The following is an 18,152-nucleotide window of genomic DNA, read 5'->3' as shown; positions in this document are numbered from 1 at the left end:
ACCTGGGCGCTAGAGTCTTTCACCACGGGGTCCAGAAGGAAACTCTAAAAAGAAGCACTCGCCCGGCCCGCATCCGTCCCAGCCTGGCGCAACCCTGGGTTGCGGCTCTCGCTCCTCTCAGGCCCCCATGCAGGCCCCGCCCAGGATCGGCTGTGCACACTCTCGCGAGGTTTGAGGCCGCGAAGTCGGCCCGGGCGGCTGCAGTATGGCGGAGGTAGAAGGAGAGAGCCTGGAATCCTGGCTGAGTGAGTACCCGCGGCCGCTTCTGCCTGTTCGCGAGCTGCGAGCTGCGCCGCTTCTCACCATTTCCTTTCCCGGGTTTTGCAGTAGTGCTGCCTGGCAGCTGGCGCCGGGCTCGCTGGCGCCGCGAGCATCCCGCGATCACGCCCCTTTGCGAGCTGGGCCGCTTCCCCGCGGCGCATCCTCCCCTTTCCGCGCGCTGCTGCGGCAGCAGCAGCTCTGGCTCCGGTCCGGGGAAAACGACAGTCAAAGTCTAAGGACTGACAGGCATCGCGCTGGGAGACTGTGTTGGGGCTCTGACTCCGGGACGCCCGCGCTCCTTTCCCAGAGGGGAAAAGCTCCAGATTTGGGCTGAAGCTTCGGGAGCGATAGGTGCTTCCGACCTCACGTACACACACACTCCTCGCGGCTGTAGAATTGTGGGCATGTATTTGAGAACTAGCTGCTTCGCCTAAGGAGAATGCTTGAAGTGAAAGTGATTTTCCAAAGAGCGATAATAGAGCTCTATATTGTTTGTTTAATCGATGTTGAGACATCTCACACGAACGCGGCTGGACGTCTGAATAAGAACGCTCAAAGCGGGGGGAGCCAGTGTAAAGCTGTAGGTAGAGCGCTGCGCTGCAGCAGCTGGATGAAGGACCGAGGGTTAACCTTGTTAGCAGGCAGTACTCCGCCAAAGGGTTCGTAAGTGAGCTGACTCCCTGGAGGCCTCTAAGTGGAAACGGAATCGGACAGGTAGGACGCCTAGATACTGCGTAGTATTGAGGAGTCTCAGGCTCCTGGAGGGGTGGTTGTTGCTTCCACTTGCCTGACCTTTTCTTAAACGCTCCCCTTCAAGAGGTTGATCGTAGACTCTAAGGGGAGCACATCCCAAAAGGAGTGGTCGACTGCTATTTGGAACTGACCACCAATGTGTGCGAAGTGCTCACAGCCATTCATTAAAATGGTTTGCCAGGGCGGGAGATAGCTCAGCCGCAGAAGCGCCTACCTGGCGAGCAAGTGGAAGGTCCTAAGTTCGATCCCTGGTCCCCAAGGGGAAAAATTTCATTTGCCAAATATCCTCGCAAATCGCCTTCTTCTGCCATTTCTCAAAGAGATCATCCTGACTTCAGACTACTTGTCTTGAGCCACCCAGCTGGATATAACACAATGGAATTGGTTTGATTCACAAGTATCAGTAGAATACTGGAGTAATTTAAGTGACCTAAACAGTCTTAACAGGCTTAGGCTAGAGTTACAGTTGAAAATGGAAGAGGAATAATAGAGATGGGGAGCTTTGGCCTTTGGCCTTTTTCCATTAGGTTTACATCAAGACAGTGTTAGGATTTCTCCCATCCTTATGCTCTCTATTCACTTACATAGTTTTAATGATGTGTGAATTGTATCATTCAATGAATGAGTGCTTGAGGTCGGCACCGTCTTAGTGGAAGTCTTTGGTCTTTGTCATGCTCTGGTTTGCCTGAATTACTGCAACATCCTCTGCTTGGCCCATCCTGCATTTTGCCTCTGAGACAGAAGTCCTATTGGTTTTTTTTTTGTTTTTTTTTTCGGAACCAGGGACTGAACTCAGGCCCTTGTGCTTGCCAGGGAAGCGCTTATTCTACTGCGCTATCTCCCCAGCCCCCTGATGTTTATTATTTATTTTAAAGAGAAAAACCAAACACAATGATAAATTTCAAAACAAGATAGTAGGAGAGGGGCCCGGGAGATGGCTCAATAGAATAAGTGCTTCCTTGGCAAGTGCAAGGGCCTGAGTTCAATCCCTGGTTCTGAAGGAAAAAAAAGGAGAGTAACAATGATTAGTGCTATTTATTTAAAATAGGGTCTCATTATTAACAGTTCACGTTGAAGGCTGCAAAGTTGGAGGCCAGCCTGGGAAACCTAGTAACATGCTGTCTCAAAGTTTAAAACTGGGGGTTGAGCTTGCTGGGGATGTAGCTCAGCATTGGAACATTTATCTATCATGAGAGGGGCCCTGGGTTGAATCCTAGTATCACCAAAAGGGTGTATGTATGGGGGTGGGGGTACAGCCCAGATTCTCCTTCCCAGAAAACTATCCCTTGATGACGTCAGCCTTTTTGAAGTCCAGCCAGTCAGAGAGACGCTCTTACGGAAGGCATTGAGATGCTCAGTGAGACGCTCTTACGGAAGGTATTGCTGGAATTAGGATGGTCAAATATTCTTCTTTTTTTTTTTTTTAAATTATTTATTTATTTATTTTAACATTTATTTATTGTGTGTGTGTGTGTGGCCAGCTCAGTCCACGAGGGGGCGGGGCTGGCTGGCATGTGGTGCTGGGGGATTGAACTGCGGTCCCTGTGCTTTGTCAAGCTTGTTCCAAGTAGGTGCTTTAGACCACTGAGCCATCTCTCCAGCCCCAAGGTCAAGTATTCTTTACCTTCAGTTTGATGGAGGTGATGTTGGTGTGGCTAAAAAATAAAAAGCAGCCGGGTGTGGTAGTGCACGCCTGTAATCCCAGCACTCGGGAGGCTGAAGCAGGAGGATCCTTGCAAGTTCAAAACAAAATTGGCTGCAAAATGAACTCAAGGCCAGCCTGAACTCAGGTAAAAAAAGAAAAAAAAAAAAAAAAAAAAAAAAAAAAACAGCAGCTGTGTGTTAAAATGCAGACAGTTTTTTTGTTTTGTTTTGTTTTTAGGAAAATGGAAAATGATGTACCAGGGAGACAGTGTTAAAGAATGGGAAAACTGGCTAGACGACACTGGATAGTGATGTGGAGGGAGCCAGCTGGTTTGGGGCACACAGTTGGCTCAGCAGTCCTGGATGTGAGTGTGTGCGCGCGCGTTTATAGTACCAGGGATCGAACTCAGGACGTTGCACTTGCCAGGCAGGAGCTTAGCATCAAACTCTGGAAAGGTGGAAATTGCAGTTTTTAGTTACCGGGTTTCCATTCCTCTACCTGATGAAATGGGCATGTTGAAAAGATTGATTCAGGGGCTTTGCATAACATGAGTCCTAACACAGCCTGGGTTAAAACCAATTGTGAAGTCAGGTATTTAAAACAGGTAGAGTAGCAGAGAAATTAAAGAGACATTGAGGGGCCGGGGAGATAGCTCAGTAGAATAAGCGCTTGCCTGGCAAGCACAAGGGCCTGAGTTCAATCCCCAGTTGCACCAAAAAAAAAAAAAAAAAGATATTGAAAGGCCAGCCTGAGCTACACAGTTTGAGACCAGCCTGATTTGTTAGTGTGATTTATTTATTTATTCTTTGCTACCAGGACTTGAACTCAGGACCCTGTGCTTGCCAGGCAGGTGCTTGTAGTGTGATCTTGTCACAAAAAATCAGAAAGATACTGGAAAAGACCTAGGATTGACAAAAATGGGTAAGAAAAAAGGAAAGTAATCAACAGTTGGGGTCCAGGAAATAGCTCAGCGGGGTTAAGTGCCTGCCTGGCAAGCGCAAGTTGCCAAGTTTGATCCCCGGTACCTCAAAAAGAAAAAAAAAAAAATTGGGTTTCACATTTGAGTGCCTGGAAGTTGAGGTAAAAATGGGATTTTTTTTTTTAACAAGAATTGACCTTGGGGCCTCAAGCTTGCCAGGCCCTAAAATGGGCTTTTAAATGGCAGCATTTATAGAAATAGGGAAGTGAGAGGGAAGCAGTGCATCTGTTTTTAGATTTCTTTCTGTATCATATCAACATTTTTTAAAAAAATTTTATTTATTTATTTGTGTGTGTGTGTGGCCAGCTCAGCCCACCAGGGGGCGGGGCTGGCTGGCATGTGGTGCTAGGGGATTGAACAGCGGTCCCTGTGCTTTGCTAAGCTTGTTCTAAGTAGGTGCTTTAGACCACTGAGCCATCTCCCCAGCCCCATATCGACATTTATAATTACATACTGCCTCTTTTATGCACCGATTCTTTTTCACATGTTAAATCGAGGGGAAAATAAATAAATCAGGGGGCCAGGGAGATGGCTCAGTGGAATAAGTGCTTCCCTGGCAAGCACAAGGACCTGAGTACAATCCCTGGTTCCTTAAAAAAAAAAAAAAAAAGAAGGGCTAGCCAGGCGTGGTGGCCTGTAATGGGTAATCCCAGCAATTGGGAGGCTGAGGCAGGAGGATGCTTGCAAGTTCAAGGCCAGCCAGGGCTACAAAGTAGTCTCAAGGCCAGCTTGAACTGCATAGTAAGACCCCCAAAAAGACAAAAAAAAAAAAAAAAAAAGGCATCACTTCCTCAGGGCTGATCTGTATCTAGTACCTCTTCTGTAGTCCCTACCGGGATAGCAAACTGTATTTTCTGTGGGTGCCTGAGCGAGACTGGGTGACTAGTGTCTCCACTGGGGCCAGACCCAGCACTGTGGGTTGACCTTAGTCTCTTTCCAGCCCATGCGCTTGAATTTGCTTACCTCTTTTTTTTTTTTTTTTTCAGAACCAGGGATTGAATTCAGGCCCTTGCGCTTGCCAGGCAAGCACTTATTCTACTGAGCTATCTCCCTGGCCTCTGTTTACCTCTAAATCATTGCTGCTATAGGGAACTTGACTCTCTGGAATCTCTGAGCCATGCTGAGAAAAGGTTGTCCGTGCAGCTGCTGCTCTTCCCATCCTGTTTGTTTCTAATACTGGTGATTGAATCCAAGGAGTGCTGAGCTACATCCCTAGGACCCGCCTCTCTTTTTTTTGGAGAAAAGGTTTAAGTTGTCTAAGTTAGCTTCAATTTGAGATCCTCTTCCTTTAGCCTCCTGAGTACCTAGGATTATAGGTGCGCACTTAGCCTAGTGTGACATTTTGAGGTCTCCAGAGAGTAAGGCTGGGGATAGAATTAAACTGAAAATAAGAGCAGGAAATCTGGAGGCACAGAAACAGAAGAGAATGAGGCTTTCACCAGAGACCTGAAAATAGAAACCATGAGTCAGAGCAGAGCCCAGAGAGGTGGTTCTGGAAGGCAGTGTCTGAAGGGGAGGCTCTGGTGTTGCCTCTGTCAAGTGAGAGAATGGAGTGGGTGGAAGGGCATGTGCCTCTGCTGGGGGAGCAGCGGGCAGGTGGCAGCTGGACTGTCACAGCTCACAGCCTCTCCAGTAGTTTCTCCCAGCTCCTGCAGGTTACAGGTGCGTCTTCTGAGCTGTCAGAGAGCTGCAGCAGATGTGGAGAAGTAGCCCTAACTTAGCTCAGACCAGGGCTTTTGTGCCATGTGTAGCCAGAGCAATCCCTGCAGATATGTGGTAGAAAATTCTGTGGAAGTCCCAGAATTCTACAGGAATAAAAAAACATTACTAAGAAGACAACGATATGCAATGTATTAATTATTGTAACTGTCCTACTAACCTGTTTTGAAACTATCTCATTACTGTTTCTTTCTCAATAAAATTAATAAAAAAGAAAAGAAAAAGGAATAAAAAACAGGCAAGAATACTTTAGAGGTGGTGGTGTTTTACGAAGTGGAACGGGCCTGGGGAGATTAAATTGGTTATAGGGCCAGGGATTTACATTTTACTGTTGTTGGAAGCCACTCTTCCCACTGAGATCTGGGGTAGACAGTGGGCTAATCTTTCTTCTCCCTTGAGCTTTGTGACTTCCCAGATGGCTAAAAGCATTATATGTGGATATGGCTCTTCAGAATAATTTTTGAATCTTGCTGCTGCTTGGAGTCATGTGAAAATCTGGAACATCTCAGAGGATAGGATTAGTAACACACCCAGGCTAACACCTGAGAACATTTCAGGTAAGGGTGGGAGGGCCTTGGGGTTTTTGAGAAGGCTCTGCTAGGGTGGCTGTGGCGTCAGTGCTGAACTACCAGACATGTCTTTCTAAGTGGCCAACATTGAGTTAATAACTTCCCTTCAAACTCAAGACACTTTGAAGGGTCTGCAAATTCTCTTCCAAGATTAAGAACATCCACCTTGTTTTCCTCTAAGTACAAATTGTAGCCGACAGAATCTGCCTTTGTGGCCAGAAGGGACATGCTGCTAGGCAGGCCCAGCCCCAACAAGGGGAAGCCTCTGCCCAGAGCCTGGGAACTGTGTGCCCAGTGGATCACCTGGAGTCCCTGCTAGAATTCAGTCACCAGGTATGTCCCTTGTCCCCCTCATGTGCTGGGGATTGAGCCCTAGGCCTCAAACATGCCAAGCAGGCACTCTGGCACTGGACTACACCTCCAACCCTTTTTGAAACAGAGTCTCCTTGAGTTGCCCAGGATGGCTTAAATCTGAAATCCTCACGCCTCACTCCTGAGTAAATGGTACCACAGGCATGTGCCAGCATCCTGGCTCACCTGGTAATTGTTAAAGGTAATATCCAGTCATGGGGCTGGTGAGATGGCTCAGTGGTCGAAAGCACCTACTTAGAACAAGCTTAGCAAAGCACAGGGACCGCGGTTCAATCCCCCAGCACCACATGCCAGCCAGCCCGCCCCGTCCCCTGGTGGGCTGAGCTGGCCACACACACACACACACACACACACACACACACACACACACACACAAATAAATAAAATTAAAAAAAAAAAATCCAGTCAGGTGTGGTGGCACACATTTGTAATCCCAACACTCAGGAGGCTGAGGCAGGAGAATTGCTGTGAGGCTGAGGCCAGCCTGGGGTACATAAGTGAGTTCAAGGGCAGCCTGCACTACACAGGAAGACCCTGTCTCACAGGATGTGTTAGGATTGTGTGAGCTGTCAGAATCCTATCCTCTGAGATGTTTCTCACAGGAAAGAAGGAACCCAGAGGTGTGATAGTGCTCACCTGTAATTCCAGTTACCCAGACTGAGGCAGGACAATTGCAAGTTTAAGCCCAGTCTCGTCAGTTCACCACTGTCATCTCAAAATAAAAGAAGGTTGTTGCTGGGTATGGTAATGCAGCTATAATCCCAGCACTTGGGAGACTGAGGCAGGATTTTCATGAGTTCAAGCCTGGCCTGAACTACATACCAAGACCCTGTCTCACAAGAGGGCTAGGAGGTGGCACATACCTAGAATCCCAGCACGCTGGAATCCAAGGCAGGAGGATCACTGGGAGTTTGAGACCAGCCTGGGTTACAAAGTGAGCTCAAGGCCAACCTGAACTGCATAGCTAGATCTTATCTCTAAAAGAGAGAGAGACAGACAGACAGAGACACAGAGACAGAGCCAGAGCCAGAGCCAGAGGCTGGAGATGTAACTCAGTGCTGAAGCACTTGTGCAGCATGTGCAAGGCGCTGGTTGAGTCCCTTCCCTGTACCACACACACAACACACAGAGCAAGGAAAGAACACACGTGCCATCACCGGAGTTCAGAACTTAACAGCATCTCCTGTGAGAAGGGCTTTCTCCTTCTCAGAAGCCAGGGTGTTTTAAGAGGATGTGTGTGTGTCTTCCGTTTGTCTTCTGACCCTGAGCCCTAAATTGAGCAGACAGTGTGAGCTTCCTGAAAGAGGCAGACTCCGGATCTGAGTCAGGGATGCCCACCCATTTAACCTCCCTCAGCTGGGCCATGGGGGGAGGGGACACAGACAGGGAGGAGACACAAACCAAGTATTACTGAGCTTGTATTTAATGGCAGGATTTTAAGGCCTTCAGGGTCTGAGACCTCTCTAGTGTTTCTCTTTATCCTGTTTGTGTGGCCCTGAGAGTAGGCTGCAGAGTGCCCGGTTCTTGACAGGGTCATGAGTGATTGTTGTAGGCTCAACAGTCATGAGCGTTACTGTGTGCAATTTCAAAAACCTTCAAAGTAACAAGATGAAGTCTTGGGAAATCTTTTTGAAGGATGTATAGAAAACACTAATTTTCTGTGGTGGCGGATGCATGCTTGTAATCCCAACCCTCTAGAGACTGAGAAAGGAAACTGCTAGACAACTTAGCAAAACACTGCCTTGAAAATTAAAAAGGGGGGGGGGCGGGAGATGGCTCAGTGGAATAAGCACTTACCTGGCAAGCTCAAGGGCCTGAGTTCAATCCCCGGTTCCACAAAAAAAAAGGGGGTGGGGCTGGTGAGATGGCTCAGTGGTCTAAAGCACCTACTTAGAACAAACTCAGCAAAGCAAAGGGACCGCAGTTCAATCCCCCAGCACCACATGCCAGCCAGCCCCGCCCCCTGGTGGGCTGAGCTGGCCACACACACACACACACAAATAAATAAAAAATTAAAAAAAAAAAAAATGGGGGGGTGGCTAAATGGCTCAGCGGTTTAAAGGGTCTGCAAGCAGGTGCAGGGGCCAGGGGTTCAAATACCTGGGCCTGCTGTGCAGCCCCTGCCCCTGGGGCATGCTGAGATGGCAATTGAGACAGGGTTTGGTGGCTGTAATCCCAGCTCTTGGGAGGCTGTAAACAGGTGGATCACTACGAGTCCAATCTAGTATTGAGACCCTGAATACCCTGTAGACCCTTCCCTGAAATACAAAAAAAGAAAAAAATTTTTTTAAATGCTAGGCTGGGTATATGGTTCCTTGTGAAGGCCTTGAGTTCAGGTAAGTGTTCAGTACTGAGGGGGAGAGGAACCAACAAAAAACCCTGTTAAGTGTACTTCCTGAACACTTAGCTCATTTTTATGTTGTTCTCTATAATTATTATAAATGCATATTTTGTAAAGGCATTTATTTGTGATTATTTTAGTAATTTGTATTTTCTATTTTGAGAACAGGATACATTTGTGACTTCCAAGATAGCAGAAGGGGCCGGGGAGGTAGCTCAGTAGAATAAGCGCTTGCCTGGCAAGTGCAAGGGCCCAAGTTCAATCCCTAGTTCTGCCAAAAAAAAAGTTCTATTCTTTAGGGCCGGGGAGATGGTTCAGTGGAATAAGCGCTTCCCTGGCACGCACAAGGGCCTGAGTTCAATCCCTGGTTCTACTACCAAAAAAAAAAAAAAAAAAAAAAGCGGAAAGCAGGATTTACATTTACTGCGGGCTGAACTTTTATTTTGGCTTTCTGAGACATAGTTGTGCTGTGTCGTCCAGTCTGGCCTCAAACTCATGCTGCTCCCCCCACCTTGGCCTCCTGAATGCCGAGACTATGGGTGTGTGCCACTACACACAGCTCTGACTAAACTATTGAGACTTCTGTATGAAACAAGAAACTCAGGAGCAAACTTTTGGTGCCGAAAACATTCTGTTGCTCTTCATAACAACTGTCTTTCTCTTTGTTCTGTCCCAAGATAAAGCCACCAATCCTTCTAATCGCCAAGAAGACTGGGAATACATAATTGGCTTTTGTGATCAGATCAACAAGGAGCTTGAAGGGTAAGTCTCAGTATTGTTAGGAGCAGGAGATAACTGTCCGGAAAAGCCAAAAGTTGGCCAAGGAACACTGGCCATATGGCCCCACATTGGTGTGCTGACTGTAGTTTCCTGTCCCCAGGCCCCAGATTGCTGTCCGACTGCTGGCCCACAAGATCCAGTCTCCACAGGAATGGGAGGCAGTGCAGGCCCTGACGGTAGGGCTTTACCCACAGTGGCTCCCCCACCCACCTGGGGTGATCCTCACACACCCCTCAGGTTTTGGTGCCCAAAGACTGGCAGAAGGTCCTTGATATCCTCTGTGTTAAATCAGGCAGGCCTGAGGGCAAAGGCACCACAGAACTCATAAAACCACAGAGGTCAGGGAGGGGAGATATCCCGTTGTTTAAACTAAAGATGGTAGACTTTAAAGATTGTCTCCCACCTGCAAATGTTGATTAGTCAGCCTGTGGAAAGAACTCTGGACCCTGAGTCAGAGAAACTTTATGACCCTGGACCTCATTCCTCATGTGTAAAATACAAGGATAGTGACTTTAAGGAAGGCACCTTCTAGACCTTGATGTCTGGGTCTCAGCTTTGTGTCCTCAGCAGAGCTGTACCATTTGGGGTATGGATGACAAGTGACCCTATGACTTAGCTGTGCTGTCCATGGGGCAGAGGACCCACTTCTCACGATGGACTCTTTCACCTATTGAGTATTTCTGGGTTCTTGCTGGTGCCAGTCTCGCACTGAGCGCCTCTCCATGTGGCTGCAGGTCCTGGAGGCAGGCATGAAGAACTGTGGGAGGAGATTTCATAACGAAGTGGGGAAGTTCCGGTTTCTGAATGAGTTAATCAAAGTCGTCTCTCCAAAGGTCAGTCAGTGTCAGTTTCCCTCCTTCCAAGACTTTTCTTGTATCCCATTTTATTGACTTTCTGTGCTCACCCAGCATTCCCATGGGGCTGACCCTGATGTCCTGGAGAGCTGGTCCCTGAAGGTAGTTGGATGGCTGTGCAGGGCCTGGGGCCACCTAAACGTGGCCAGTGGCACAGTGGTGGCAGCTGTGTGCATACTGGAGGAGGCCATGTGCAGTGAGGATTCTAGGCTCCTTGCACACAACAGTTGTGGGTGTTATGTCCATCTTCCATGGATCTGAGGAGCCAGCTGTCCTCCTTGCTTGGTGGCTCTGCTGCTCAGGCTCTGTCACTGATCTCTGGGTTCACATTCAAAGCAGAGGAAACAGTTTCTTCACTCATGGCATTCTCATGGAGTCCTTCGGGATAAACTGCAGTTAGTTGCAGGGAGCTCTTGGGCTCTTCCTAACCACAGACTGTGTCCAAATGGGAAATGCTTCACCTCCCTGCTGTCTCACCTAAGTTCACCTCTGCTGGGTTTGTGTAGGCTTAGGACAGTAACAAGCAACCCTGTCACTGCTGTAAGTGCAGTTCCTAGGTTCACCCATTTCCTTTTGCCTCCTAGTACCTGGGGGACAGGGTATCTGAGAAAGTGAAGACCAAGGTCATTGAGCTGCTGTATAGTTGGACAGTGGCCCTGCCAGAAGAAGCAAAGATCAAAGATGCTTATCACATGTTAAAGAGACAGGGTAAGTGTCCGCCTTTTGCAGGCTCAGGGAGCCCTTGAAGGGTCTTGCTGCCAAGGCCAGCAAGAAAAGGGCAGTTTGGGGGATCCCCAGACTTCCTCCATTCTCCTCCTGAAGTTGGTGTTTGTTGCCAGGGCAGGGCTCAGCTGGAGTTGTGGTGGGATGAGGTGTGAGCAGCCTGCCCTGTCTCCTGCTCCCCCTTACAGGTCTTGATCGCAGTGATGTGGCCCTTGGTGTGAGGAGGGGGAACAAGGTGACCGTAGCCTGAGCACACGCTCTGCCGCTTGTGTCCCCTTTCAGGCATAGTGCAGTCTGACCCACCAATCCCAGTGGACAGGACACTGATCCCCTCTCCACCAGCTCGTCCCAAAAACCCTGTTTTTGACGATGAGGAAAAATCCAAGGTAAAGTATATGCTGGGCCTGGGTTGAGTGGGGATGGCAACAGGAAGAGATAGCCTTTTATTTGACACTGCAAGGAACCCAAGTTGCTTTGTGGCCTCAGGTTAGGTAGGGATGGTACTGTCCTTTCTTTCCTTTTTAGTATCTTTCTCTTCCAGCTTTTAGCCAGACTGCTGAAGAGCAAAAACCCAGATGACCTGCAAGAAGCCAACAAGCTCATCAAGTCTATGGTGAAGGAAGTGAGTGGACCGCAGTCCTCCGGGCATAGGATAGAGGAGCTTGTGACTATAGAGCATTAGTCTGTCCCCTGGGGTGTTAGCCCTGCCTTGGTTTCCCTACCACAGCTTCCCATGGTGTGAGTGGAAGAGAGGTGGGGAAAAAGGGCAAGTGGGAAGTATCACTGTTAACAAGAGCTGTGGGTTGGGTCCAAGACCCGTGGTCCCAGAAAGTGTGCACTGAGCAGAGTTCTGGGCTTCACCTCTGCTCTTGCTGTTGGCAAGTGGCCTCCCCTGCACCCCTACCGGTGTGGGAACCAACTAGGTGAGCTCTCTCTCCTGGATCCTCTTGGCTGAGACAGGATGAGGCACGAATCCAGAAGGTCACCAAGCGCGTGCACACCCTGGAGGAGGTCAACAACAACGTGAAGCTGCTCCATGAGATGCTGCTTCACTACAGCCAAGAGCACTCTTCGGAGGCAGACAAAGAGCTCATGAAGGTAGGTGCTGCCAGCCGAGAGTACCACAGTGCCACCTGCTCTGACAGAGTACCTGCCTGCCAGCGCACTTGCTCTGTGTGAGCTTGTTCATCAGTGCAGGAGCAGGGGACTGGAAGGTAGTACCTGTCTCTGTGTGACAACCAGCTAACATGGCCCAGAGAACCCTTATCTGTCTCCAGATACCACCTTCAGTGTTCACCAGCTCTCTGCCTCTTCTGTCTTGGGGACAACTTTCCTTGGCACCCTGCTGCTAGTGTTGGAAGGCCCAGCCTGTAACTGGATAGATATCCTGAGTTCTAAGGCACATGTCCACCTGGGAGGCAGGAAGGGGCTTTCTTCCTCTCTGCCATCTGAGCAGAGTGACTCACTGTCAACAGACGGCTTGGTTTGGTGGAGGCTGGCAGGAGGCTGTGTTCTCTGGTCGTAGCCCCGCTGGTAACTGTCCATGGTACTTAACAGAGCCCAGCCACTTCCTGAGCATGCCACTGAATCAGGAATTGAGAGCTTCTTACGACTTTCACTTCTGGGTCTCTCTCAGGAATTGTTTGATCGGTGTGAGAACAAGAGACGGACATTATTTAAACTAGCCAGTGAGACAGAAGACAATGACAATAGTTTGGGTGAGTGAAAGGGTGTTTGGCGTGGATGATTCAGGAGTTTGATATGATGTCATAGTCAGGAACAAGGGTTCTCTCTCCTACTGTAGGGGACATCCTGCAGGCCAGTGACAACCTCTCCCGGGTCATCAATTCTTATAAAACTATTATTGAAGGGCAGGTCATCAACGGGGAGGAGACTACCTCAACCATGCCTGATTCTGAAGGTAACGTGTTCCAGGACCCTCTGCTGTCCACTGGGTACAGGTTGACCACGATAGCCCAAAGGGCCTGAGGGGACTCTTAAGCTACTCCTAGGGGGCCTCCAGCTCCCTCAGGCTGGGAAATAGGGATGGTGGTTTCCCTGCCTGTCTCCTCTAGTTTACTTTTCAGTGTCCTCTAGAAGAAATGCCACTGAATGGAGCCAGAGGCTAGAGCCCCAGTGGAAGAGCCCTGGGGGCATTGCCCAGGGTCCTGTCTCCTGCTGCAGCCATGGGAATGGCCCCTGACTATTCCCTTCCTCTTCTGTGACCCATCCAGGAAACAGCTACTCCAGTAATCAAGGCACTCTCATCGACCTTGCAGAGTTGGACACACCCAACAGTTCACCCCCAGTGTTGCCCCCAGCACCTACCGCGCCCTCTTCAGGCATTCCTATCCTCCCTCCACCTCCCCAGACCTCCGGACCTCCACGTAGCCGCTCCTCCAGCCAGGCTGAGGCCCCCCCAGCACCCAGTAGCACAAGCAACACACTCTCTCTGCTGGACGAAGAGCTGCTTTGCTTAGGTACGTCTTGGAGTGCAGCTGAAGGCAGCTCCTCCTAGGGTGGCCTGAGGGGAGGGAAGACCAAAGTCAGGAAGCCTGAGGGGTCTCTAATATGCTTATCAGTTAAGTGTGTCCTTCTGGTCTCGGGGTGGTATGGCAGCCTGTGGATCTTGCTCTGCTCATGTTCACTGGGAAACTCTTCAAGCTTCCCTGTAAGATTGGAAGGGGATCCCTTTCCTCTAGCAGCTACTAAGAGAACACCTTCTCACCTCCTTACACTGTCTCTTGTCCTTGTCTCTTCCTCTGGTGAGCTGGGGCCAAGCCTCTTTTTACTGAGTTTTCTTCTCTATTCTCAGGACTCTCTGACCCAGCCCCCACTACTCTTCCCAAAGAGTCAGCTGGAAGTAGCCAGTGGCACCTGTTGCAGGTATGGACACAGTCTGGTGTGGAGCAAAGGTGAAGTGCTGGCCCGGAGCCTTCATTCACCAGCATCTCTTTCCTGATGGGTGCTTGGCTGTGTTCCCCTCCAGAGCATTTTCCACTGCCACGTGCTGCCCCCAGGGGCGTTTCTCTGGCCCTGTCCTTGGAAGCAGCTAGTTTCCAGGTTTTGTCAGGCCCCCTCAAGCACCCACAGGGAGACAGACGGAGTGTAGTAGGCCATTGCCAGCAGCCCTCTGCTCACCACTCTTTCCACTGTGCATGTGCAGAGTGAACAATCCAGCGTGGACTTCTTCAGCCCCAGGGTGGGGCCTGCTCCCTGCTCCTCGGAGGGGCCCTTGCTCCCACCTTCAGCTCTCCCATCAAGCAAGTTCCAAGCTCCACTGCCATCTGGCTTCCCAGCCCCTGTGGTCCCAGCCAGCACACCTGGCCCCAGCGCAGTCTCCTTCATGTTCGCCTCCGGACTTGCCCCAGCTTTGGCCGCAAAGGCTGAGCATGCAGCCCCTGAGTTCCACAACTCAGCACTGGGTGACAGCACCCTGAACCACCTGGATGCCCTTGATCAGCTTCTAGAAGAGGCCAAAGTGTAATGAGGGGGGAAAGGGGAGGGTAATAGCTTTGGGACTGCGGAACTTTGGGTTCCGTCAGTCGGTCTGGAAGCTGGGACTGTGGGTGGCTACAAGCCATCTCTGGCCTGGGCACCTTGGCAAGGGGTTGGCTCAGCAGTTATGGCCTGTACTGATTTCCCTCTGTCCTTCCTGCCTCCCAGGACCTCAGGCTTAGTGAAACCTGTTTCTTGCTTTTCCTCTGGGGCCACCACTTCTCCCCTGCTCCCCACCTCCGTTCCTGCCAGGCCTCTCCTGCCCATTTCCACTGGACCCAGCAGCCCTCTTTTCCAGTCGCCGGCCTTCCAGTCCCAGGGCAGCCCCATGAAGGGGCCCGAGCTCTCCCTGGCCAGTGTCCACGTGCCCCTGGAATCCATCAAGCCTAGTAGGTGTTGAAGGTGGGAAGGGAAGTAGGCCTAGCATCATAGGCCACATGGTGGGTGGGTGTGGGTGTTCTGTGCAGAGGTCCCAGGGTGTTCACTACCCTGGTGTTTCAGCCTGTGCTTGTTGCAGGCGAGTGTGGCCTGAGACTCCCATCAGAGGGCCTTTAGATGGCTCCATTAAGAGAACATTGTAATTACTCCCACACATCTCCTTCTTTTCCCTACTTAGCTACAGTGCATACTGCCAGGGCTCTGCTGGATCCAGCACTTTCCTCTTACCAAATTCATGCCCCTTCTTGCAGGCAGTGCCCTTCCTGTGACAGCGTATGATAAAAATGGCTTCCGTATCCTCTTCCACTTTGCCAAGGAGTGTCCACCAGGACGGCCTGATGTACTGGTGGTGGTGGTGTCCATGCTGAACACAGCTCCCTTGCCAGTCAAGAGCATTGTGCTACAAGCTGCAGTGCCCAAGGTATTGCCTGCCGGCTTCCTGGGCCTCCAGAAGCCAAAACTGCCTTTATCTTGGAGCCACTGCTTGGAGGGCCTTTCAGTGGCCAGCAGATGGCAGTGTACACGTACATATCTACTATGACCAGACCCATTTCCTCTTCAGGGCATAGGCCAGCTCTCTTCACTTTTCTTGTCTTTATCTTTTAGTCAATGAAAGTGAAGCTACAGCCACCATCTGGGACAGAACTCTCTCCATTCAGTCCCATCCAGCCACCTGCAGCCATCACCCAGGTCATGCTGCTGGCCAACCCAATGAAGGTAAGCAGAGGAGAGTGCGGGTCCCGGCTGCCTCAGATTAGGTGAGGTCGGGGCTGGTGAGATGGCTCAGTGGTCTAAAGCACCTACCTAGAACAAGCTAAGCAAAGCACAGGGACCGTGGTTCAATCCCCCAGCACCACATGCCAGCCAGCCCCGCCCCCTGGTGGGCTGGGCTGGCCACACACACACACACACACACACACAAATTAGGTGAGGTAAGGGAAGTTGCAGGCCTCCAGCCTGCAGTTGCTGCACCACCTCTCTGCTGCCCCAAGTTAGGTGCCCAAGTATGGGTGGGTGTGGTGGGAACAAGGATGCACGGGGCCACGAGGACCGCAGGGAGAGCTACATGGCCTGGATCTTGCTCACCTGCTGTCTTCTGTCACAGGAGAAGGTGCGGCTGCGGTATAAGCTGACCTTTGTTCTTGGGGAGCAGCTGAGCACAGAGGTGGGCGAGGTGGACCAGTTCCCTCCTGTGGAGCAGTGGGGGAACCTATGACCCCAAAAGCAGCGGTGATCTCCACTTTTAAGCCAAGCAGGCTGCCCCAAAATGGACAGGGATCCAGTCTAATCACTCAGCGTCCCGACAGCAGCACTTGTAGCTTTGACATGGACCAGGGGCCCAGGGCACTTCATTGGGAGCCATCCCGCTGCTGTGATAATCTCCTCTGTGGGCCCCTAAAAGGACCTGTTTTTATCTACCTGTGTGACTTGAAGTGGCCATATACTGTCAGGGGTGGAGCAGCCCCTGTCTGTACTGCTATACTGGGACAGCAGACCCCATCCCTGGAACAGGTTTTTCCCTGTGTCTGTGTCCCTGGTGCCTAGGGGAGGAGGCCAAAGAGAGGAAAGTCTTGGGTCCCTGCTCGAACTGAGTCCTCACACAGGCATAGTTTGAGGCTGCAGCCCATTGCCAGCCTGTGCTACCCCAACTGGCAGGTTCTGGTGCCACCTCCACGGAGGTGGGCAAAGCCAGGGACCCAAAGTGGGTTGAGTCTGTGGGCAGCAGCACTCTGGGGTGGCTACCAAATGAGTTCTGCACTTGTCCCTGTGGGCAGTGATGAACTGTGTCTTGTGGACATCTCAGCTGGATGTAGAACTCAGCCTATCAGGAACAACCTGGCTTCATAACAGCAACAAGCAGCAATAGAAAAGGAAGATGAGGGGCTGGGGAGATGGCTCAGTGGAATAAGTGCTTCTCGGGCCTGAGTTCAATCCCTGGTTCCGCCAAAAAAAAAAAAGGAAGATGAACCAGTTTTTACCTTTCAGAGAAGCAAGGGCTGGAAGCTCTTTGGGAAACGCGTGCCTCCTCTGTGCAGATGGGCCACCCTATTCACTACCTCCTGCTTGGCATGAAACCCACTGTTCTCCTTCCCCTAGCATCTGAGAGGAAGGACAACTCCCAGCATTCTTTGGCCTCCTCCTGCGAGATGTGTGCAGTATGGCCCTCCTGGTTGGGCCTGGGAGGCCTCAGGGTCAAGCACACTGCACTAGAATTATGTCCCTTCGTGCTGCATGGAAATCCCCACTGTCCCCCAGCTACAGAGGGGTACTGCCGGTCATTTGGCCTGGAGGTGATGAGGTGGGAGAGTAGCTGTGCTTGAACCAAGCTCCCACACCCTGTTGTTCCAACAGTACTTGTCCCGGCTGCCCTGGACAAGGCACCCTGAGACTGACAGGCAACAGTAAATGGAACTGCCCACTGCCACAGAAGCTGGGGATGGGCATGTGGACAGGCTCAATTAGCCAGCGCCTTGGGAAAAGGAGGGTGATAAGCCAGAGTCCCCAGCCATCCTGCTCCTTCCCAGGTTTTCTTGCTCTATCCAGAGGTCATCTCGCCTTCCTCTTCCCCTCACTGCCTTTAGTGAGCAGGTTTCACTGCTTCATCAAGACAGATCAAAAGTGAAGGGTTTTCACTATTAAAGAATAAATCCAAGAGCTTTCCAGAGACCAGCTGCTGCAGCTCTGCAGCTCTGGGAATACCTAACAGATTACTGTGTGGAAAAGTACCTTAATAAGCTTTAGACATTAAAATTAGTTATCAGTGTTACTCCTACTATTGAGATCCCTGCTTTGTGGCAAACAGCTGTACTAGATGTACTGACTCTGCTGCCCTTGTTTTGCTGCATGTTAAATAAAACTATTTTTACCCTAGTTGGAATCCTTATAATAGACACCATTCACCCCAAGGTAAAGTCAACACCTATGGTGGGGTGGCTAGACGTACAGATTGTTGGAGCCTTTTAGGATAAAAAAGAGGGGCTGGGGAGATAGCTCAGTAGAATAAGCGCCTGAGTTCAATCCCCAGTTCCACCAAATATATACCCTACGATAAAAAAAGATAATTTTGGGGGGCCTGGCCCTAGCTCAGGCCTTTAAGTGGCTGCTTCCACAAAGCTGTCAGCCTCAGGTTGCTGGAGTTCGAACCTCACACCTCTCCCGCTGGCCAAAAGTGCCCTGAAGGCATTCGAGGAACCAAAAAAAAAAAGATAATGTTGGGGCC

At 50.5% G+C, this 18,152-nt stretch overlaps 1 protein-coding gene across 4 annotated transcripts; it reads left to right on the top strand.

Moving 5' to 3' along the window:
* The first annotated feature begins 2 nt into the window (after positions 1–2).
* Gga3 (golgi associated, gamma adaptin ear containing, ARF binding protein 3) lies at positions 3–17,874 on the top strand. 4 transcript variants are annotated; one of them, XM_023714166.1, is made up of 17 exons: positions 3–245; positions 9,317–9,401; positions 9,520–9,595; positions 10,154–10,252; positions 10,858–10,981; positions 11,279–11,382; positions 11,538–11,618; positions 11,957–12,094; positions 12,633–12,714; positions 12,801–12,917; positions 13,231–13,476; positions 13,812–13,882; positions 14,163–14,479; positions 14,747–14,883; positions 15,184–15,353; positions 15,539–15,649; positions 16,038–17,874. In XM_023714166.1, the coding sequence occupies exons 1-17, from the start codon at positions 206–208 to the stop codon at positions 16,146–16,148; spliced, it is 2,109 nt and encodes a 702-aa protein (XP_023569934.1). In that variant the 5' UTR covers positions 3–205; the 3' UTR covers positions 16,149–17,874. The 4 variants fall into 4 exon arrangements, with proteins under 4 accessions (XP_023569934.1, XP_004630150.1, XP_023569933.1 ...); XM_004630093.2 differs by having other exon boundaries at positions 14,663–14,883; positions 16,038–17,873; XM_023714165.1 differs by lacking the exon at positions 16,038–17,874 and adding an exon at positions 15,860–16,015 and having other exon boundaries at positions 14,663–14,883; positions 15,539–15,690.
* The last annotated feature ends 278 nt before the right edge of the window (positions 17,875–18,152 follow it).

The sequence above is a fragment of the Octodon degus genome, unplaced genomic scaffold (genome assembly GCF_000260255.1).
Source record: "Octodon degus isolate 3935 unplaced genomic scaffold, OctDeg1.0 scaffold00033, whole genome shotgun sequence".
NCBI classification, from domain to species: Eukaryota; Metazoa; Chordata; class Mammalia; order Rodentia; family Octodontidae; genus Octodon; species Octodon degus.
The sequence above is the reverse complement of the archived record's forward strand: the minus strand, read 5'-3'. Positions and strand labels throughout refer to the sequence as shown.

Bases quoted from the DNA above. Each gene is read 5' to 3' on its own strand.
- Gga3 (XM_004630093.2), top strand. From the start codon at position 206: ATGGCGGAGGTAGAAGGAGAGAGCCTGGAATCCTGGCTGA. The intron at 9,596-10,153 runs GTAGGGCTTTAC...ATGTGGCTGCAG, and splicing joins AGGCAGTGCAGGCCCTGACG to GTCCTGGAGGCAGGCATGAA. The intron at 12,715-12,800 runs GTGAGTGAAAGG...CTCCTACTGTAG, and splicing joins AGACAATGACAATAGTTTGG to GGGACATCCTGCAGGCCAGT.